The sequence below is a fragment of the Notechis scutatus genome, chromosome 1, assembly GCF_049901735.1.
Source record: "Notechis scutatus isolate UNSWTSFEM ecotype Mainland chromosome 1, rNotScu1.2, whole genome shotgun sequence".
In the NCBI taxonomy this organism is placed as follows: domain Eukaryota; kingdom Metazoa; phylum Chordata; class Lepidosauria; order Squamata; family Elapidae; genus Notechis; species Notechis scutatus.
Window position 1 is genome coordinate 4,263,157 of NC_142009.1, and position 22,261 is coordinate 4,285,417.

At 47.1% G+C, this 22,261-nt stretch overlaps 1 protein-coding gene across 1 annotated transcript in view; it reads left to right on the plus strand.

The window, feature by feature from the left end:
- The window catches only part of LOC148132661 (active breakpoint cluster region-related protein-like), a 57,371-nt gene that overhangs the window by 27,723 nt on the left and 7,387 nt on the right, over positions 1-22,261 (plus strand). The window contains exons 3-7 of the mRNA XM_087969364.1: positions 652-761; positions 1,847-1,986; positions 3,609-3,743; positions 7,494-7,599; positions 14,798-14,945. Coding sequence (XP_087825490.1) covers positions 652-761; positions 1,847-1,986; positions 3,609-3,743; positions 7,494-7,599; positions 14,798-14,945 — 639 coding nt within the window. The remainder of the gene's footprint in view (positions 1-651; positions 762-1,846; positions 1,987-3,608; positions 3,744-7,493; positions 7,600-14,797; positions 14,946-22,261) is intronic.

Consider the following 22,261-nt stretch of genomic DNA (forward strand, 5'->3'; position numbering starts at 1 on the left):
CATCCATCCATCCATCCATCCATCCATCCATCCATCCATCCATCCATCCATCCATCCATCCATCCATCCATCTATCTATCTATCTATCTATCTATCTATCTATCTATCTATCTATCTATCTATCTATCTATCTATCTATCTATCATCTATCTATCTCTGTGTGCCTGTCCCCTGTCTATCTATCTATCCATCTATAGTGGGGACTGGAGGCTAAAACATACGATGAACGGATGCAGAAACCTGGCCTGGCTGGTCTAGGGAAGAGAAGGACCAGGGGAGACAGGAGAGCATCTTCCAATATTTGAGGGGCTGCCACAGAGAGGAGGAAGGGGGTCAAGCTATTCTCCAAGGCACCCGAAGGCCAGACAAGGAATAATGGATGGAAACTGACCCAGGAGAGATTCAACCTGGAAATAAGGAGAAATTTTCTGACAGGGAGAACAATTAATCAGGGGAGCAACTTGTCTCCAGAAGTTGTAAATGCTTCAACCCTGGAAGTTTTAAAGAAGGTATTGGATAACCATTTGTCTGAAGGAGTGTAGTTAAGGTCCCCCCCTAACCAGGAACACTTTGTTTTTTTTTTGCCTGATATTTTGCAACCATGTGATTTCCTGATCTGTCTATTTTGTTTTGTTTTGTTTTTCTTCCCAGGTGAAAGTCGAATTTTCCATGAAATTCACAAGCCGGGATATGAGCCTAAAGAGAACCCCCTCGAAAAAGCAGACGGGGGTCTTTGGAGTCAAGATCAGCGTGGTCACCAAGTAGGTTGGGCTGGTGGGCTTAGAAGCTGAGCAAGGGAAATGCATAACGCGTGTGGGATGGGTGTGTTTGTGGGAGACGGGGAGAAGGGCGACAAAGCAACAATATATATGGAGAACATATATGAAGATCCGGTTTGATCTCGTGGTTAAGATGCCAGGTTACACACTGGGAGTCCGGGAGTTCTAGTCCTGCCTTAGGCATGAAAGCCAACTGGGTGACTTTGGGCCAATCACCAGGAGACTGGGAGTTCTAGTCCCGCCTTAGGCATGAAAGCCAACTGGGTGACTTTGGGCCAATCACCAGGAGACTGGGAGTTCTAGTCCCGCCTTAGGCATGAAAGCCAACTGGGTGACTTTGGGCCAATCACCAGGAGACTGGGAGTTCTAGTCCCGCCTTAGGCATGAAAGCCAACTGGGTGACGTTGGGCCAATCACCAGGAGACTGGGAATTCTAGTCCCGCCTTAGGCATGAAAGCCGACTGGGTGACTTTGGGCCAATCACCAGGAGACTGGGAGTTCTAGTCCCGCCTTAGGCATGAAAGACAACTGGGTGACTTTGGGCCAATCACCAGGAGACTGGGAGTTCTAGTCCCGCCTTAGGCATGAAAGACAACTGGGTGACTTTGGGCCAATCACCAGGAGACTGGGAGTTCTAGTCCCGCCTTAGGCATGAAAGACAACTGGGTGACGTTGGGCCAATCACCAGGAGACTGGGAATTCTAGTCCCGCCTTAGGCATGAAAGCCAACTGGGTGACGTTGGGCCAATCACCAGGAGACTGGGTGTTCTAGTCCTGCCTTAGGCATGAAAACCATCTTAGATGACTTTGGGCCAATCACCAGGAAACGGTGAGTTCTAGTCCCGCCTTAGGCATGAGAGCCAACTGGGTGACTTTGGGCCGGCCTTTCTCAGCCCACCACACTTTACAGGGTTGGTGTTGTAGGAGGAAGGAGGTCTACCACCATGAATTATTACTAAAAATAACAAAACTGGGGAATTCTGGGAGTTGAAGTCCACATAGCTCAAAGTTGCTGGGGCACCTTCAGAATTCCTCTCTGACCCGCCATGCTGTCTTTTCTCCCGCAGGCGTGAGCGCTCCAAGATCCCCTACGTTGTGCGCCAGTGTGTGGAGGAGGTAGAGAAACGGGGCATTGACGAGGTCGGCATCTATCGGATCTCAGGGGTGGCCACGGACATCCAGGCCTTGAAAGCCGCCTTTGATTCCAGTGAGTTTTCCTTCCTTCCTTCCTTCCTTCCTTCCTTCCTTCCTTCCTTCCTTCCTTCCTTCCTTCCTTCCTTCCTTCCTTCTCCCTTCCTTTTTTCCTTCCTTCCTTCTTATTTTCCCTTCCTCTTTTTTCTTCCTTCCTTCCTCTCTTCAATATTTGAGAGGCTTCCTTCAGTGTTTGAAGAGCTGGCACAGGGAGGAAGGGGTCAAGCTATTTTCTAAAGCTCCTGATCCAAGGAGAGATTCAACCTGGAAATAAGGAGAAACTTTCTGACAGTGAGAACAATCAATCCGTGAAACAGAAGTTGCCCTCGGAAGTTGTGGGAGCTTCATCACTGGAGACTTTCAAGAAGAGCCTGGACTCCCATCAGTCAGAAATGGTGTAGGGTCTCCTGCTTGGGCAGGGGGTTGGACTAGATGACCTCCAAGTTCCCTTCCAACTCTGATTATCTGTTACCTGTTATCTGTCCTTCTCTTTTCCTTTTTTTCCTTCCTTCCCCTCTCCTCTCTTCCTTTTTTCCTTCCTTCTCCTTCTCTCTTCCTCCTTTTTCCTTCCTTCCTTTCTCCTTCTCTTTTCCTCTTTTCCTTCCTTCCTCTCCTTCTCTCTTCCTTCTTTCCTTCTTTCCTTCCTTCCTTCCTTCCTTCCATCCATCCATCCATCCATCCACCCACCCATCTTGGAAGTGTGCAAATGATGGTGCATGGCATGCTCATATTCTAGTGTTGCCCCCCCGCCCCAAGTGGGAGGTTTCCAATTCAGCCAACAGCTCTTCAAGCTCACATGGTGTTTGTGGCTGCCATGTTGAGATAGGCTGCCTCTAAATATGGAGGTTTAAACCCGTGTTTTTCTACCACAGGGATTTTAAGATGCATAGACTTCAACTTCCAGAATTCCTCAGCCAGCTTTTAGACGCTTGGTGTCTGGCTGGGGAATGCTGGGAGTTAAAATACACTCCCATTAAGGGCATGGAATTCTGGGAGTTGAAGTCCACCCCTCTTAAATCACGGGGAATTCTGGGAGTAGAAGCCCACCCCTCTGAAATCACGGGGAATTCTGGGAGTAGAAGCCCACCCCTCTGAAATCACGGGGAATTCTGGGAGTAGAAGCCCACCCCTCTGAAATCACAGGGAATTCTGGAAGTTGAAGCCCACCCCTCTGAAATCACGGGGAATTCTGGGAGTAGAAGCCCACCCCTCTGAAATCACGGGGAATTCTGGGAGTAGAAGCCCACCCCTCTGAAATCAAAGGGAATTCTGGGAGTAGAAGCCCACCCCTCTGAAATCACAGGGAATTCTGGGAGTAGAAGCCCACCCCTCTGAAATCACGGGAATTCTGGGAGTTGAAGCCCACCCCTCTTAAATCACGGGAATTCTGGGAGTAGAAGCCCACCCCTCTGAAATCACGGGGAATTCTGGGAGTAGAAGCCCACCCCTCTGAAATAATGGGGAATTCTGGGAGTAGAAGTCCACCCCTCTTGAAGTGTGGGATTCTGGGAGTTGAAGTCAGTTCACCATAAAGCATGCTGGCTGGGGAATTCTGGGAGTTGAGGTCCGTCCAACTTCCAAGTTGCCCCCCCCTTTGAGAGACAGCTGCTCCAAACCCAGGCTTGATTTGAACCCTAGACAGCAAAGACATCCTGGTGATGCTGAGCGACATGGACATCAACGCCATCGCGGGGACCCTGAAGCTGTACTTCCGCGAACTGCCGGAGCCCCTCTTGACAGACCGGCTCTATCCAACTTTTATGCAAGGCATCGGTAAGGACTTCCCTGCACCTGTATTTAGGGGGGGCGGGGACGATGCAAATATTTTTACTATGCGCGTGGCTAGATGGGCGTGGCCATGTGATGGGGTGGGCGTGGCATTTTTTGCAGCACCCTCCCCCCCACGCTCCATTTTTTGGGGTCTCCTGGGCCTCTGGGAAGCCTCCCAGGCGAGGCAGTAAGTCAGCGATGCGGATCCCAGCACAGCTGATTGTCGGAACAGCTGATCGTTGGTGGTGGGGGGAAGAAAAGAAATACCAGTTCGACTGAACTGGTAGCTGTTTTTTTTCGTACTGATTAGGCCGAACGGTCACATTTTTACGACTGGTTCGCCTGGGTGATTGGCCCAAAGTCATCTAAGATGGCTGTCATGGCTAAGGCGGGACTAGAACTCACTGTCTCCTGGTGATTGGCCCAAAGTCACCCAGCTGGCTCTCATGACTAAGGCGGGACTAGAACTCTCAGTTTCCTGGTGATTGGCCAAAAGACACCCAGTTGGCTCTCATGACTAAGGCGGGACTAGAACTCTCAGTCTCCTGGTGATTGGCCCAAAGTCACCCAATTAGCTTTCCTGACTAAGGCGGGACTAGAACTCACTGTCTCCTGGTGATTGGCCCAAAGTCACCCAATTAGCTTTCCTGACTAAGGCGGGACTAGAACTCCCAGTCTCCTGGTGATTGGCCCAAAGTCACCCAATTGGCTTTCATGCCTAAGGCAGGACTAGAACTCACGGTCTCCTGATGATTGGCCCAAAGTCACCCAATTAGCTTTCCTGACTAAGGCGGGACTAGAACTCTCAGTCTCCTGGTGATTGGCCCAAAAGTCACCCAATTAGCTTTCCTGACTAAGGTGGGACTAGAACTCTCAGTCTCCTGGTGATTGGCCCAAAGTCACCCAATGAGCTTTCCTGACTAAGGCGGGACTAGAACTCTCAGTCTCCTGGTGATTGGCCCAAAGTCACCCAATTAGCTTTCCTGACTAAGGCGGGACTAGAACTCTCAGTCTCCTGGTGATTGGCCGAAAGACACCCAGCTGGCTCTCATGACTAAGGCAGGACTAGAACTCCCAGTCTCCTGGTGATTGGCCCAAAGTCACCCAGCTGGCTTTTGGGGCTAAGGCGGGACTAGAACCCCAGTCTCCTGGTGATTGGCCCAAAGTCACCCAGCTGGCTTTTGGGGCTTAGGCGGGACTAGAACTCCCAGTCTCCTGGTGATTGGCCCAAAGTCACCCAATTAGCTTTCCTGACTAAGGCGGGACTAGAACTAACAGTCTCCTGGTGATTGGCCCAAAGTCACCCAATTGGCTTTCATGCCTAAGGCGGGACTAGAATTCACCATCTCCTGGTGATTGGCGCAAAGTCACCCAGCTGGCTCTCATGGCTAAGGTGGGACTAGAACTCGTCACCTCCTGGTGCTTGGTCCAAATTAGCTTTCCTGACTAAGGTAGGACTACGCCCTGGTGCTTGGTCCAAAGTCACCCAAGTCCACCAGTCTTAAAGTTGCCAAGTTTGGGGACCCCTGCTCTAAACCAAAGCATAACCAATTTCATTTTGGGGAAAGTTTGCATTAGTAGAGGCATTCCTCGACTTAAAACGGTTCATTCAAAGTTACAACGGCACCGAAAAAAGTGACTTATGACCGTTTTTCACACTTAACGACCATTGTGGCACGGGATCCTAATTTAGCTGCTTGGCCACCAACTTGTCTTTATGACGGTCGTGCGTGCCGGGGTTACACAATCCCCTTTTGCGACCTTCCGAAAGCAAAGTCAAGGGATTTGCTTAACGACCGTGTGACTGGCTTAACAACTGCAGTGATTCACTTAACAAACTGTGGCAAGAAGGGTCGTAAAAATGGGACAAAACTTGCTTAACCAATGTCTCACTTAGCAACCAAGGTTTTGGGCTCCATGGTGGTCGAGGACTAACTGTAAAATAAGGGATTTCTTCCGTGCTGTTGCACTTGTTTACTCTAAAACGTGCTGGCTTGTTTTAAATCAACAACATCTGCTGGACATCTGGTTTCCCATCCCGCTTCCTGATTGGCTGGCTGGCCCCCTGCTCCCTCCTCCCTCCCATCCAGCATCTGGTGCGGATTTGGCAAATCTGCACCCTTGGAAAGTTTCCATAATGAAACCAGTTTGTGGGTTTGCTCCAGCAAGGAATGATAAACTAAGACACCCAAAACAAAACAAATAAGAATATCATGTAATGTAGAGCGGAGTAGAGCAGGGTAGGATAGAATAAAGAATAAGAATTAGAATAGGATAGGATGGGATAGAAAATGAAAGGATAGAGACTAGGATGGAAAATGCAATAGAATAATATAGAATAGAATTAAGAATAGACTAGAATAGAAATAATAGAATAGAAATAAGAACAGAATATAATAGAAATAAGCATAGGATAGAATAGAAATAAGGATAGAATAGAATAAAAATAAGGATAGGATAAGATGGGATAGAAAATGATAAGATAGAATAGGATAGAAAATAGCATAGAATAAATATAGAACAGAATTAAGAATAGACTGGAATAGAAATAAGAATGAAATAGAAATAAGAATAGAAGTAAGAATATAATAGAATAGAAATAAGGTTAGAATAGAATAGAAATAAGGATAGGATAAAATGGGATAGAAAATGATAAGAAAGAATATGATAGAAAATAGCATAGAATAATGTAGAATAGAATAGAATTGAATTGAATTAAGAATAGCCTCAAATAGAAATAAGAATAGAATAGAAATAAGGTTAGAATAGAATAGAAATAAGGATAGAATAGAAATAAGAATAGAATAGAAATAAGAATAGAATAGAAATAAGGATAGGATAAAATGGGATAGAAAATGATAAGATAGAATAGGATAGAAAATAGCACAGAATAATGTAGAATAGAATAGAATTGAATTGAATTAAGAATAGCCTCAAATAGAAATAAGAATAGAATAGAAATAAGGTTAAAATAGAATAGAAATAAGGATAGGATAGGATGGGATAGAAAATGATAGAATAGAATAGAATAGAATAGAATAGAATAGAATAGAATAGAATAGAATAGAATAGAATAGAATAGAATAATTTCCTGACAGTGAGGACAATTAACCAGTGGAACAGCTTGCCACCAGAAGTTGTGGCGGCTTCAATACTGGAGGTTTTTAAGAAGAGATTGGACAGGCAATTGTCTGGAATGGTCTAGGGTCTCAGCAGGAGGGTCTCAGAGGGTTGGACTAGAAGACCTCGAATCTCCCTTCCAGCTCTATTCAGAATGACTGATGGATCGAGCATCCAAAGGGTCTGAATTTTGATCACATGACCCACCACCAAGGTTGCAACGGTCGTGTGAAAAATGGCCGTCGATCATACCCCCCCCCCCCCGCCCCAAGTGTGGTTATAACTTTGAACCGTCATTAAACGAATGGTTCTACGTTGAAAAGTACCTATATAAAGGCCGATGAATGGATTTCCAGCTTCTGGGACTGCAGTTGCCCTGTACAATGAAATCAGGGCTCGCAAACTTGGCCCCTTTAAGACTGGTGGACTTCAACTCCCAGAATTCTCCAGCCAGCTATGCTGGCTGGAGAATTCTGGGAGTTGAAGTCCACCAGTCTTCAAGGGGCCAAGTTTGGAGACCTCTGAATTAAATCCATATCATGGTAGGTGGGGGGCCCAATTGCCAGACCACCTACCCACTTCCTTTCTCATTTCCACCTGTTATATATATATATATTTTCTTCTTCTTCATAGCTCTCTCGGATCCCACAGCCAAGGAGAACTGCATGCTGCACCTTCTACGCTCCCTCCCTGACCCCAACCTCATCACCTTCCTCTTCCTCCTAGAACACTTAAAAAGGTGAGTTTTCCCTTCTTTTGGGGTGTTTTTTTTGGTTTTTCTTTTCATTGATGTCTCTGGCACGTTCCCGTTTTCCACCCCTTGTTCCCGCTTCAAAGCTTCCCAGTGAATTAACAGGGGGGTTCCTTGACTTAACGACCCCCACGGAGCCCCACATTTCCTTTGCTAAGTGAGATATGTGTTATTATGGGGTTTTTGACCCATCTTTCGACCTTCCTGGCCACCGTTGTTAAGCGAATCATTTCAGTTGTTAAATGAGGCCCACGGTTGTTAAATGAATCTGGCTTCCCTGTTGACTTTGCTTGTCGTGAAGGTCACCAAAGGGGGTCATTTTACAACCTTTCTGGCCACCGTTGTTAAGCAAATCATTTTGGTTGTTAAGTGAGTCACATGGTTGTTAAGTGAATCCGGCTTCCCCATTGACTTTGCTTGCCAGAAGGTCATATGAAAAGGGGATCCTGGAACACTTCAACCATCATAAATAGGAGTCAAGTTGCCAAGTATCCAGATTTTGATGCTGCAACGGTCATAAGTGTGAAAAAACGGTCATAAGTCACTTTTCTCAGTGCCCTTATGACTTTGGTCACTGAATGAACCATTGTAAGTCGGAGGACTAATTTCATTGAAAACATGAAAAAAAGCACATCTGGAAACAGCCAGGGTAAAATCTAACACGCTTTATTTATTTTATTTATTTATTTGATTTGCCAATTGTTTACAAGATAATAAGTATAAGTGACGTCACAAAAATAGAGCCGTAAATAAAAGTAAGAACGCTTTTTTAAAAATAAAAATGGTAAAAGAATATTTCCAAAGGCAGAGGAATCGGGGGGCAGAATTCCCTTTTAGCCTGGGGACATCAGCCTTATTATTTTGCATTTACAGGAATGCAGAATTATTATTATTTTTTAAAATAAATTTTATTAAAGTTTTAGTTTTAAAAACAAATCAATTTACAATGTTTGCAGTGCGTTGTGGCATTGACTTCTCCATATTCATTTACATACATACAGACACACACACACACACATACATATGTACATCAATTACATTTACATTTTGCATTATCTTTTGTTCCTGTTATCTAACCAAACATACCATTTCTCCCAGACCACGTAGTATTTTTTTTTCTTCCTTCTCCTGCAATTCCATCGTAAGTTTATTCATTTCCAAACAATCCATAATTTTTTTAATCAACATATTATCTGTGGGACTACTCTCTGATTTCCAGTTTTGAGCATACGTTATCCTAGCTGCTGTCAATATGTGTATTATTATATATTCAATTTCTTTCTTGTAATCATCTCTAATTATTCCTAATGGGAACATTTCATGCTTAAGTTCTATTTCCCCCCCAGTTATTTCTTGCAGGCAAATCCTTATTTTGTTCCAAAATTTCTTTGCTTTAGAGCACAACCACCACATATGAAAGAAGGTGCCTGGTGTCTTTTTACATTTCCAACATATCGGGTTCAGACTTGGGTAGATTTTGGCCAATCTCGCTGGTGTTAGAGGCCAACAGTAGAACATTTTGTAGAGATTTTCTTTGTACATGGCTGCCATTGTTAATTTATAATTTTTCGTCCAAAGTTTTCCCCATCCTCTAGTTGTATGTTGTATCTGAAATGTTTCATCCAGGAAATCATTATTATTATTATTTTTTCATTAAAAGGGGCAACTCCTAAACTGCCATCAAAAATTTCAGGGCATTTGCACAACAGTGGAAAAGAGGAGAAATCCTTACAGATGAAAATGTGATTAAAAAAATATTAGAAATGTGCAGAAATGGATAGATTGACACTTACAATGAAGGAAAAGGAAGAACCTGAGTACTTTCTGACTTGGGGTTTATTTTATAAATGGTTTGCTGACAAAAACAGAAGTTAAAAACATGGAAAATGTAAGAAAAGAAACAATGGGGTGGAAAGGGGAGGCTTGCTCAAATGGATAAGCAAGTATCAGTATTATTATTATTGTTATGATAGAATGAATATTAATGTAAGAATATTAATGTAAACACTTTGATGATTATTTTCTAAACCTTTTTGTACCCAGACAACAAACTAAAAATGGAATTTTTATATATAACTAGCTCGATACCTATGCTTCGCTACGAAACTATGTGGTCCGGCTTAGTTTTTTGGGAGGAAAATAAGGGGATAAAATTTCTGCGTCTGCCGACCAGCGTGGGGCGTTAGACTAGATGACCTATAAGGTCCCTTCCAACTCTGATTATCTGTTATCTGTTATCCATTGGCATTTATCTGGCTAGCATCCTGTCAGTGTGAGAGAGAGTTGACGGCTGTTTGTAAACTGAAAGAGTATTTGCTGTGTGAGCAAGGAGACAGCAAGGAGCCTGGGCGTGGCTTAGCTCAACTGTTCTGTACTAAAGCTGCTTGGTGCTGTGAAACTGAAACTCCTCTCCTCTGCTTTTGTTTTGCATTTGGAAGAGATTTCTTTTCAGGTGGGGAGGGGGAGTAGAACTCCTTAGCATCAGAGCATGTTAATAATAATAATAATAATAATAATATAGGAAATACTCTAAATGCTCTGAGGGTCCTTTCGAAAAATCCTTTCTTAATGAGCCCCTAGAAGCCAAGAGGAAGATACGGGCTGAATGTCAAGTTTGTAGGCTTTACGGTTCTGGAGATTTTGTGATGATGTGTGAGTGGCATTTCGCAGGTAGATAGATAGATAGATAGATAGATAGATAGATAGATAGATAGATAGATAGATAGATAGATAGAGATGGAGATAGAGATTAGATATATATATATATAGATATATATATAAAATAAAAAAACTTTATGAGAAAAAAAATTGCAGGACATTTGACCAAAAGAATTTACCTGTCTTTGCAAAGAAATTGTATTTTGGGGAGGGGGGTTTTGGATTCTGTTCAATGCTGTTTTTTAAAATAATAATAATAATAATAATAATAATAATAATAATAATAATAATAATAATAATAATAATAATAATAATGGGGGCACTAAGGCTGAGAGATCCAATTCCCTTCCCCAATTTAAGGTTCCAGGGAGGGGGGGGAGTCTGCCAAATTTTCCCTGTCCTCGCTTGCACCTGGAGTCTCCTGCTGGGGACACAACGTACCGCTTTAGAAGCTGCGGTTTGGTGCCGGGCCCAGCTGGCCCCAGAAACACACCGTGGGGAATTTTGGAATTGAGGACTGGCATTGCACACTCGCCTCCCTCTGGTGAGTTTTAACCCGGCATGGAATGAGGAACTGCAACCGGCTGGAAAATGGGGGGTGGGGGTGGGGGTATGGAGAATTAATGTGGCTTGCAAGGGAATCCACGGGGGTCCCTTACTCAGGACTGGGGACATGCGCCGTTTGCACATCTGTGTGGCAGGGCAGGGCAGGGCTAAAGGGCGTTCAGCTTGTCAATACTGAGAGAGGACAGATGTTGCACACCACTGTTTCTCGATGTGGATATATTTGCTCCCTGGTTTCCAGGACGGGCTGGCTGTGATGTTTGTGTGTGTGTGTGTGGGGTGTTGGGATGGCAGTGAAGGAAGGGGTAGGAGATCTCCAAAGCCCTGAATTTGGGCAAGACGGAAAGAAGATGGGAATTGCAAAGGATGAATTTGCAATGGCAGAGAACAGGTTCAACCTTGGGATCTTGTGGACTACAACTCCCAGAATCCCCCAGCCAGCCTGCTTTAAGTGGGTTGGGTTTTCACTCCCAGAATCCCCCAGCCAGGATGCTTTAAGAGGGGAGGGCTTCCACTCCCAGAATCCCCCAGCCAGGATGCTTTAAGAGGGGAGGGCTTCCACCCCCAGAATCCCCCAGCCAGGATGCTTTAAGAGGGGTGGGCTTCCACCCCCAGAATCCCCCAGCCAGCCTGCTTTAAGTGGGTTGGGTTTCACTCCCAGAATCCCCCAGCCAGGATGCTTTAAGAGGGGAGGGCTTCCACTCCCAGAATCCCCAGCCAGGATGCTTTAAGAGGGGAGGGCTTCCACCCCCAGAATCCCCCAGCCAGGATGCTTTAAGAGGGAGGGCTTCCACCCCCAGAATCCCCCAGCCAGCCTGCTTTAAGTGGGTTGGGTTTTCACTCCCAGAATCCCCCAGCCAGGATGCTTTAAGAGGGAGGGCTTTCACTCCCAGAATCCCCAGCCAGGATGCTTTAAGAGGGAGGGCTTCCACTCCCAGAATCCCCCAGCCAGGATGCTTTAAGAGGGGAGGGTTTTCACTCCCAGAATCCCCCAGCCAGGATGCTTTAAGAGGGGAGGGCTTCCACTCCCAGAATCCCCCAGCCAGGATGCTTTAAGAGGAGGGCTTCCACCCCAGAATCCCCAGCCAGCCTGCTTTAAGAGGGGAGGACTTTCACTCCCAGAATCCCCAGCCAGGATGCTTTAAGAGGGAGGGCTTCCACTCCCAGAATCCCCAGCCAGGATGCTTTAAGAGGGGAGGGCTTCCACCCCAGAATCCCCAGCCAGGATGCTTTAAGAGGAGGACTTCCACCCCAGAATCCCCCAGCCAGCCTGCTTTAAGAGGGGAGGACTTCCACTCCCAGAATCCCCAGCCAGCCTGCTTTAAGAGGGGAAGGCTTCCACTCCCAGAATCCCCCAGCCAGGATGCTTTAAGAGGAGGGCTTCCACTCCCAGAATCCCCAGCCAGCCTGCTTTAAGAGGGGAGGACTTCCACTCCCAGAATCCCCCAGCCAGCCTGCTTTAAGAGGGAAGGCTTCCACTCCCAGAATCCCCCAGCCAGCCTGCTTTAAGGGGGTGGGCTTCCACTCCCAGAATCCCCCAGCCAGCATGCTTTAGAGAGGAGGGCTTCCACTCCCAGAATCCCCAGCCAGCCTGCTTTAAGAGGGGTGGACTTCCACTCCCAGAATCCCCAGCCAGCCTGCTTTAAGAGGGGAGGACTTCCACTCCCAGAATCCCCAGCCAGCCTGCTTTAAGAGGGGAGGACTTCCACTCCCAGAATCCCCCAGCCAGCCTGCTTTAAGAGGAGGACTTCCACTCCCAGAATCCCCAGCCAGCCATGCTTTAAGAGGGGTGGACTTCCACTCCCAGAATCCCCAGCCAGCCATGCTTTAAGAGGGAGGACTTCTACTCCCAGAATCCCAGCCAGCCATGCTTTAAGAGGGTGGAATTCCACTCCCAGAATCCCCAGCCAGCCATGCTTTAAGAGGGGTGGACTTCCACTCCCAGAATCCCCCAGCCAGCCATGCTTTAAGAGGGTGGACTTCCACTCCCAGAATCCCCCAGCCAGCCTGCTTTTTGAGGGGTGGGCTTTCACTCCCAGAATTCCCTAGCCCCCCATGTTTTAACATGGCTGGGGAATTCTGGGAGTCAAACCCCAAAGATCTTAAGAGTTTCCAAGGCTGGACATCCTGGCCTGCAGATAGTCCTTGACTGATAATCATTCATTTACCAACCATTCAACGTTACAACAGCGCTGAAAAAAATGAGTTATAACAAGTTTTTGACACTTACAACTGTTGCACCTTTCCCGTGGTGATGCATTTAAAACTGACCCGTATTTATGACGGGGTTCTGGAGGGGTCCCCTTTTGGGGGCCTTCTAACCAACAAAGTCCATGGGGAAGCCACTGCAGCGCTTCACTTAACAACTCTGGCCAAGCAAGGTCTGAAAATGGGGGACAAAAGTCCCTTCGCTACTTAGCAACGGGAAGTCTGGATTGGATTGTGGTCGTAACTCGAGAGTTACCTTTCGAAGGATCCCAACTGAAGTTGTATCATTTTGGGGGAGGGGGGAGGAACAGCAGGAAAAGACATACATGGTTGGAAAAAACGATTCAGCTACATAGAGATCTAAAACCAGAATTATTTTTGTTGGGTATAAGGCCAGAGGGCTATGACGAAGAGACGGTATATTTAGTTTTGCATGTATTGACAGCTGCAAGGATTGTATTTTGCACAATGTTGGAAAAATGAGAACACTCTTATCAGATGAGGACGTAATTCGGAAAATATTAGATTGTGCAGAGATGGATAGATTGACATTTAAAATAAAGGACAAAGAAGACACAGAATATTACTTAACATGGAGCAGATTTTATGAGTGGTTAGAAATAAAAAGTAGAAACCAGGCAAGGAAAGATTACCGTTATGTTTGAATGGAATGCAAAGAGGGTTGATAATTATAAACATGTCGATATAATTAACAGAATTATAAATAAGCTAATTCAAAGAGAAATCTATTAAAAATTATTTTGTTATGCTATTATTATTGTATATATACTAATTAGTATATACTGATAAGTATGTGGGTTGTTATTTCTGTTTATTTTTCTTTTGCTTTTTCGTAATTAGAATTAGAATTCTTTTATTGGCCAAGTGTGATTGGACACACAAGGAATTTGTCTTGGTTTTGGACCTCAGGGACCACCAAACTCATCATTTTAAATCCCACGGTCCAGAGACCCTGGGAAAATCCCCCAAAAAAGTCTGCATGGAAATCCCCCACCCCGTCTTCTTACCGATCGATCGTTCTTTATTTGGGAGAGAGAGACAGAGAGAGACTGAGACTTTTGGCTTCATGCAAGGAAAGCAGCAGAAGCCGCAGAAGTCTTTCTTTCTCTCCGCCAAACTCCACCAGAAATGAGTCTTTGCAGCCTCTTGGAGCAGGAGGCCTTGCAGGGTCCCCAAGACTCATTTTTGACGGAGTTTGGGGGAGAGAAAGAAAGACTTTGGCTGCTTTCCTTGCCTGCAGCCAAAAGCAAAAGAAGGAAGAAGCGGAAAGAAGCAGCCCGGTGGTCGGGCCAGGCGTGTGGGGCGTGTGGGGCAAGTTCCCCCCCTTCCGCCCTTTCCCCCCTCCCCTCACTACCTCATGTTGTTCGCAATGCAAGCGATGCAAGCCTTGTGTTCCCGCGAGCCAAATGGGTGGTGCAGCCTTGTGTTCCCGCGCAACCTACATTAATTGCTTTTGTGGGGGGGACATTTCTCTGCGGACCACCATTTTCTTGCGGATCACCGATTGGTGACCACTGTCATAAAGGATATGCATTGTATTCAAAATGTTTATGAGTAAAAAGAAAACATATACCCACCCCAAAAAGAAAGGAATAGCAGGAAGGGGAAGGAGGACGGTTGGGAAAAGGTGAGACATTCATTCCTTTCCACCTGGGCTTGGCTGGGAGGAAGGCTGAGATCGGCCCCGGTTGGCGCCAGATTCTCACGGGCTTCTCAACCTGTCTCGTTGCCGCAGGGTTGCCGAGAAGGAGCCCGTCAACAAAATGTCCCTACACAATCTGGCCACTGTTTTCGGCCCGACGTTGCTGAGACCCTCGGAAGCGGAGAGCAAAGGACACGTCACTTTGGCCTCGGACATCTGGTCGCACGACGTGATGGCGCAGGTGAACCCCGGGATGGGAACGCTGGACAGTTGCTAGCAGCACGGTGGGGTGGAGAAGACCTCTCTGCTGGAGGTGGGGTCTTTCTTGGGGAGGGCTGAGCGAAAGAGGGACTTGCCCAATCATCCAACCGGTTTTCATGGCTAAGGCAGGGCTAGAACTCCCAGTCTCCTGGCGATTGGCCCAAAGTCACCCAGCTGGCGTTCATACTTAAGGCAGTACTAGAACTCCCAGTCTCCTGGCGATTGGCCCAAAGTCACCCAGCTGGCGTTCATACTTAAGGCAGGACTAGAACTCCCAGTCTCCTGGCGATTGGCCCAAAGTCACCCAGCTAGCGTTCATACTTAGGGCAGTACTAGAACTCCCAGTCTCCTGGCGATTGGCCCAAAGCCACCCAGCTAGCGTTCATACTTAAGGCAGTACTAGAACTCCCAGTCTCCTGGCGATTGGCCCAAAGTCACCCAGCTAGCGTTCATACTTAAGGCAGGACTAGAACTCCCAGTCTCCTGGCGATTGGCCCAAAGTCACCCAGCTAGCGTTCATACTTAAGGCAGGACTAGAACTCCCAGTCTCCTGGCGATTGGCCCAAAGCCACCCAGCTGGCGTTCATACTTAAGGCAGTACTAGAACTCCCAGTCTCCTGGCGATTGGCCCAAAGCCACCCAGCTGGCGTTCATACTTAAGGCAGGACTAGAACTCCCAGTCTCCTGGCGATTGGCCCAAAGCCACCCAGCTGGCGTTCATACTTAAGGCAGTACTAGAACTCCCAGTCTCCTGGCGACTGGCCCAAAGCCACCAGCTGGCGTTCATACTTAAGGCAGGACTAGAACTCCCAGTCTCCTGGCGATTGGCCCAAAGCCACCCAGCTGGCGTTCATACTTAAGGCAGGACTAGAACTCCCAGTCTCCTGGCGACTGGCCCAAAGCCACCCAGCTGGCATTCATACTTAAGGCAGTACTAGAACTCCCAGTCTCCTGGCGATTGGCCCAAAGCCACCCAGCTGGCGTTCATACTTAAGCAGTACTAGAACTCCCAGTCTCCTGGCGATTGGCCCAAAGTCACCCAGCTAGCGTTCATACTTAAGGCAGGGCTAGAACTCCCAGTCTCCTGGCGATTGGCCCAAAGTCACCCAGCTGGCGTTCATACTTAAGGCAGGACTAGAACTCCCAGTCTCCTGGCGATTGGCCCAAAGTCACCCAGCTGGCGTTCATACTTAAGGCAGGACTAGAACTCCCAGTCTCCTGGCGATTGGCCCAAAGTCACCCAGCTGGCGTTCATACTTAAGGCAGGGCTAGAACTCCCAGTCTCCTGGCGATTGGCCCAAAGTCACCCAGCTGGCGTTCATACTTAAGGCTGGGCTAGAACTCCCAGTCTCCTGGCGATTGGCCCAAAGTCACCCAGCTGGCGTTCATACTTAAGGCAGGGCTAGAACTCCCAGTCTCCTGGCGATTGGCCCAAAGTCACCCAGCTGGCGTTCATACTTAAGGCAGGACTAGAACTCCCAGTCTCCTGGCGATTGGCCCAAAGTCACCCAGCTGGCGTTCATACTTAAGGCAGGACTAGAACTCCCAGTCTCCTGGCGATTGGCCCAAAGTCACCCAGCTGGCGTTCATACTTAAGGCAGGGCTAGAACTCCCAGTCTCCTGGCGATTGGCCCAAAGTCACCCAGCTGGCGTTCATACTTAAGGCAGGACTAGAACTCCCAGTCTCCTGGCGATTGGCCCAAAGTCACCCAGCTAGCGTTCATACTTAAGGCAGGACTAGAACTCCCAGTCTCCTGGCGATTGGCCCAAAGTCACCCAGCTGGCGTTCATACTTAAGGCAGGGCTAGAACTCCCAGTCTCCTGGTGATTGGCCCAAAGTCACCCAGCTGGCGTTCATACTTAAGGCAGTACTAGAACTCCCAGTCTCCTGGCGATTGGCCCAAAGTCACCCAGCTGGCGTTCATACTTAAGGCAGGACTAGAACTCCCAGTCTCCTGGCGATTGGCCCAAAGTCACCCAGCTGGCGTTCATACTTAAGGCAGTACTAGAACTCCCAGTCTCCTGGCGATTGGCCCAAAGCCACCCAGCTGGCGTTCATACTTAAGGCAGGACTAGAACTCCCAGTCTCCTGGCGATTGGCCCAAAGCCACCCAGCTGGCGTTCATACTTAAGGCAGTACTAGAACTCCCAGTCTCCTGGCGATTGGCCCAAAGCCACCCAGCTGGCGTTCATACTTAAGGCAGGACTAGAACTCCCAGTCTCCTGGCGATTGGCCCAAAGCCACCCAGCTGGCGTTCATACTTAAGGCAGTACTAGAACTCCCAGTCTCCTGGCGATTGGCCCAAAGCCACCCAGCTGGCGTTCATACTTAAGGCAGGACTAGAACTCCCAGTCTCCTGGCGATTGGCCCAAAGCCACCCAGCTGGCGTTCATACTTAAGGCAGGACTAGAACTCCCAGTCTCTTGGCGACTGGCCCAAAGCCACCCAGCTGGCATTCATACTTAAGGCAGTACTAGAACTCCCAGTCTCCTGGCGATTGGCCCAAAGCCACCCAGCTGGCGTTCATACTTAAGGCAGTACTAGAACTCCCAGTCTCCTGGCGATTGGCCCAAAGCCACCCAGCTGGCATTCATACTTAAGGCAGGGCTAGAACTCCCAGTCTCCTGGCGATTGGCCCAAAGTCACCCAGCTAGCGTTCATAATTAAGGCAGGACTAGAACTCCCAGTCTCCTGGCGATTGGCCCAAAGTCACCCAGCTAGCGTTCATACTTAAGGCAGGGCTAGAACTCCCAGTCTCCTGGCGATTGGCCCAAAGTCACCCAGCTAGCGTTCATAATTAAGGCAGGACTAGAACTCCCAGTCTCCTGGCGATTGGCCCAAAGTCACCCAGCTGGCGTTCATAATTAAGGCAGGACTAGAACTCCCAGTCTCCTGGCGATTGGCCCAAAGTCACCCAGCTAGCGTTCATACTTAAGGCAGGACTAGAACTCCCAGTCTCCTGGCGATTGGCCCAAAGTCACCCAGCTAGCGTTCATACTTAAGGCAGTACGCGAACTCCCAGTCTCCTGGCGATTGGCCCAAAGTTGCTCAGCTAGCGTTCATACTTAAGGCAGTACTAGAACTCCCAGTCTCCTGGCGATTGGCCCAAAGTCACCCAGCTGGTGTTCATACTTAAGGCAGGACTAGAACTCCCAGTCTCCTGGCGATTGGCCCAAAGTCACCCAGCTGGCGTTCATACTTAGGGCAGGACTAGAACTCCCAGTCTCCTGGCGATTGGCCCAAAGTCACCCAGCTGGCGTTCATACTTAAGGCAGTACTAGAACTCCCAGTCTCCTGGCGATTGGCCCAAAGTCACCCAGCTGGCGTTCATACTTAAGGCAGGACTAGAACTCCCAGTCTCCTGGCGATTGGCCCAAAGTCACCCAGCTGGCGTTCATACTTAAGGCAGGACTAGAACTCCCAGTCTCCTGGCGATTGGCCCAAAGCCACCCAGCTGGCGTTCATACTTCAAGGCAGTACTAGAACTCCCAGTCTCCTGGCGATTGGCCCAAAGCCACCCAGCTGGCGTTCATACTTAAGGCAGGACTAGAACTCCCAGTCTCCTGGCGATTGGCCCAAAGCCACCCAGCTGGCATTCATACTTAAGGCAGTACTAGAACTCCCAGTCTCCTGGCGGATTGGCCCAAAGCCACCCAGCTGGCGTTCATACTTAAGGCAGTACTAGAACTCCCAGTCTCCTGGCGATTGGCCCAAAGCCACCCAGCTGGCATTCATACTTAAGGCAGGGCTAGAACTCCCAGTCTCCTGGCGATTGGCCCAAAGTCACCCAGCTGGCGTTCATACTTAAGGCAGGACTAGAACTCCCAGTCTCCTGGCGATTGGCCCAAAGTTGCTCAGCTGGCTTTCATGCTTAAGGCAGGGCTAGAACTCCCAGTCTCCTGGCGATTGGCCCAAAGTCACCCAGCTAGCGTTCATACTTAAGGCAGTACTAGAACTCCCAGTCTCCTGGCGATTGGCCCAAAGTCACCCAGCTGGTGTTCATACTTAAGGCAGGACTAGAACTCCCAGTCTCCTGGCGATTGGCCCAAAGTCACCCAGCTAGCGTTCATACTTAGGGCAGTACTAGAACTCCCAGTCTCCTGGCGATTGGCCCAAAGCCACCCAGCTGGCGTTCATACTTAAGGCAGGACTAGAACTCCCAGTCTCCTGGCGATTGGCCCAAAGTTGCTCAGCTGGCTTTCATGCTTAAGGCAGGACTAGAACTCACAGGGACGAGGTGAGTTCTAAGTGAGACTAGAACTTACAGTCTCCCGGTCACCCAGCCGGCTATGCCAAAGGTGGGACTTCCTATCCCTGGTGCCTTAACCTTAACATCTGCTAATGGAACAGACACATTATACATTATGAAATATATATTTACTCCCCAAAAGACTTGGAAAAATTCTGATTGCTATCCGAAGAAGCCCCAAAATGTTTTATGTGCTCGTGTGTGTGTGTGTGTGTGTGTGTGTGTGTGTGTGTGTCTCTCCATCTGTGTGAATCGCCCCAAATCCAATTTGGACTGTCACAGGGGTTCAGAAAAAAAAAAAAAAACCAACCCCAATTTAATTCAATTCAGACTCTGGAATCGAATTGCTGTTTTTGGAATTAATGCCGGCCTTTTCTTCCTTGCCCGAAAGGCTGTGAAATCAAACGAAGCCGTTGGGACTTCGTGTTCCTGACATTCAGTTTTTGCCCCCTGCTGAGAACCGACTGTCAATCACAGCTGAATTTCCAGAACCAATAGAAGTAGTCCTTGACTTTAACAGAGTCACAGTGTTGGAAGGGACCTTGGAGGTCTTCTAGTCCAACCCCCTGCTCAGGCTGGAAACCCTGTGCTGTTTCAGACCCCCAGCTGAGCCCCAAATTTGCACTGCTGAGTGAGAGCAAGTTGTTAAGTGCGTTTTGCCCTGTTTTACGACCAATTCTGCCTCCCTCCGTTTGCTGTGCTCAATAGGCAGCTTCTGGAGCAGCCCATCAAGAGGTGCAAAGGCTGCATTCCTCACAAGTAGTCTGGCTGATCTCTTTTGCTCCTGCCTTTTGTGTTCTTGGATCAAGTACAGAAGGCACCACTACTACTACTACTACTACTACTACTTCTTCTTCTTCTTCTTCTTCTTCTTCTTCTTCTTCTTCTTCTTCTTCTTCTTCTTCTTCTTCTTCTTCTTCTTCTTCTTCTTCTTCTTCTTCTTCTTCTTCTTCTTCTTCTTCTTCTTCTTCTTCTTCTTCTTCTTCTTCTTCTTCTTCTTCTTCTTCTTCTTCTTCTTCTTCTTCTTCTTCTTCTTCTTCTTCTTCTTCTTCTTCTTCTTCTTCTTCTTCTTCTTCTTCTTCTTCTTCTTCTTCTTCTTCTTCTTCTTCTTCTTCTTCTTCCTCCTTCCTCCTCCTCCTCTTCTTCTTCTTCTTCTTCTTCTTCTTCTTCTTCTTCTTCTTCTTCTTCTTCTTCTTCTTCTTCTTCTTCTTCTTCTCCTCCTCCTCCTCCTCCTCCTCCTCCTCCTCCTCCCCCTCCTCCTCCTCCTCCCCCCTCCTCCTCCTCCTCCTCCTCCTCGCTGACTGGCTTCAGCTGCATGCCTTCTCCACTGGAAGCCTTGGGCTGTCCTGCTGCAGCTGGGCTTCAGCCATCTCAGCCACCTGCTCGGAGCCATTGACCAACTCAGAATGGGATGCTTAGACCACGGACTTTTGGCCCGCACCTCCTTCATCCCCAGCCCCCCCCAAGCCTCAGGCCCATTTTCCAAAGTCTCTACAAAAAAGATGTTGAGACTTTGGAATAAGTACAGAGAAGAGCAACTAAGATGATCACAAGCCTGGAGATTAAAACATGAAGAACAGTTGCAGGATTTGGGGTTTGGCCAGTCTAGAGGACCAGGGGGGACATGAGAGCAGCATTCCAGAATTTGAGGGGCTGCCCCAAAGAAGAGGGAGTCAAGCTATTCTCCAAAGCCCCTGAAGGCTGGGGAAGGAACAATGGATGGAAACTAACCAAGGACAGAAGCAACCTGGAATTAGGGAGAAACTTCCCAACAGGGAGGACAATTAACCAGTGGAACAGCTGGCCACCAGCAGTTGTGGGTGCTCCATCACTGGAGGCTTTCAAGAAGAGATTGGACAACCATTGGTCTGAAATGGTATAGGATCTCCTGCTTGAGGATGGGGTTGGACTAGAAGACCTCTGAGATCCCTTCCAGCTCTATTCTGTTCTATTCTATTCTATTCCTATTCTATTCTATTCTATTCTATTCTATTCTATTCTGTTCTAATTCTATTCTATTTCTATTCCTTTATTCTATTCTATTCTATTCTATTTCTATTAATTTATTCTATTCTATTCTATTTCTATTCCTTTATTCTATTCTATTCTATTCTATTCTATTTCTATTCATTTATTCTATTCTATTCTATTCTATTCTATTTCTATTCTAATTCTATTCCTTTATTCTATTCTATTCTATTCTATTCTATTCTATTCTAATTCTATTCTATTCTCTGTTCTATATTCTATTCTATTTCTATTCTATTTCTATTCTATTCTTATTCTAATTCTATTCTATTTCTATTCCTTTATTCTATTATATTCTATTTCTATTCTATTTCTATTCTATTCTATTCTATTCTATTCTATTCTATTCTATTCTATTCTATTCTATTCTATTCTATTCCTATTCTATTCTATTCTATTCTATTCCTATTCTATTTTCTATTCTATTCTATTTCTATTCTCTGTTCTCTATTCTAATTCTATTTCTATTCCTTTATTCTATTCCATTCCATTCCATTCCATTCCATTCTATTCCTATTTCTATTCTATTCTATTCTATTCTATTCTATTCTATTCTATTCTATTCTATTCTATACAACCAGTTTTCTTCCTCTGCTGGCCCTCCATGGCTCATGGGCCCCTTCACCCAAGAAGCTTCTTCGGCTCTGACCGGACAGTGGGGAAGGGAAGGATTTATGCTCCTTGCAGACAGCTGGTCATTTGCCTCCTTTTAGAGGGTCCTTGAGGCCACTTGGAGGTTTGTCTGTGTCCTCAGGGTCACCTGAGCGGTGCAAATGGTTCCTGTAGTCTCCCAATTGGTTTTCCTCTGGAAATCCATTCCTGCTCCCAACACCCTTCCAAGGCTGTTCATATCCCAAATTGTATAGCTAAAAGTCTTCCAGCGTCTTCAAAAGAAAAAACCCGAAAGTCCCTGTTGCCTCTTGAAAAAAGCCCCTTTGAGACAACCATGACCTGGATGACGGAGAATCTCTACAGACTTTTAGCTATACAATTTGGGATATGAACAGCCTTGGAAGGG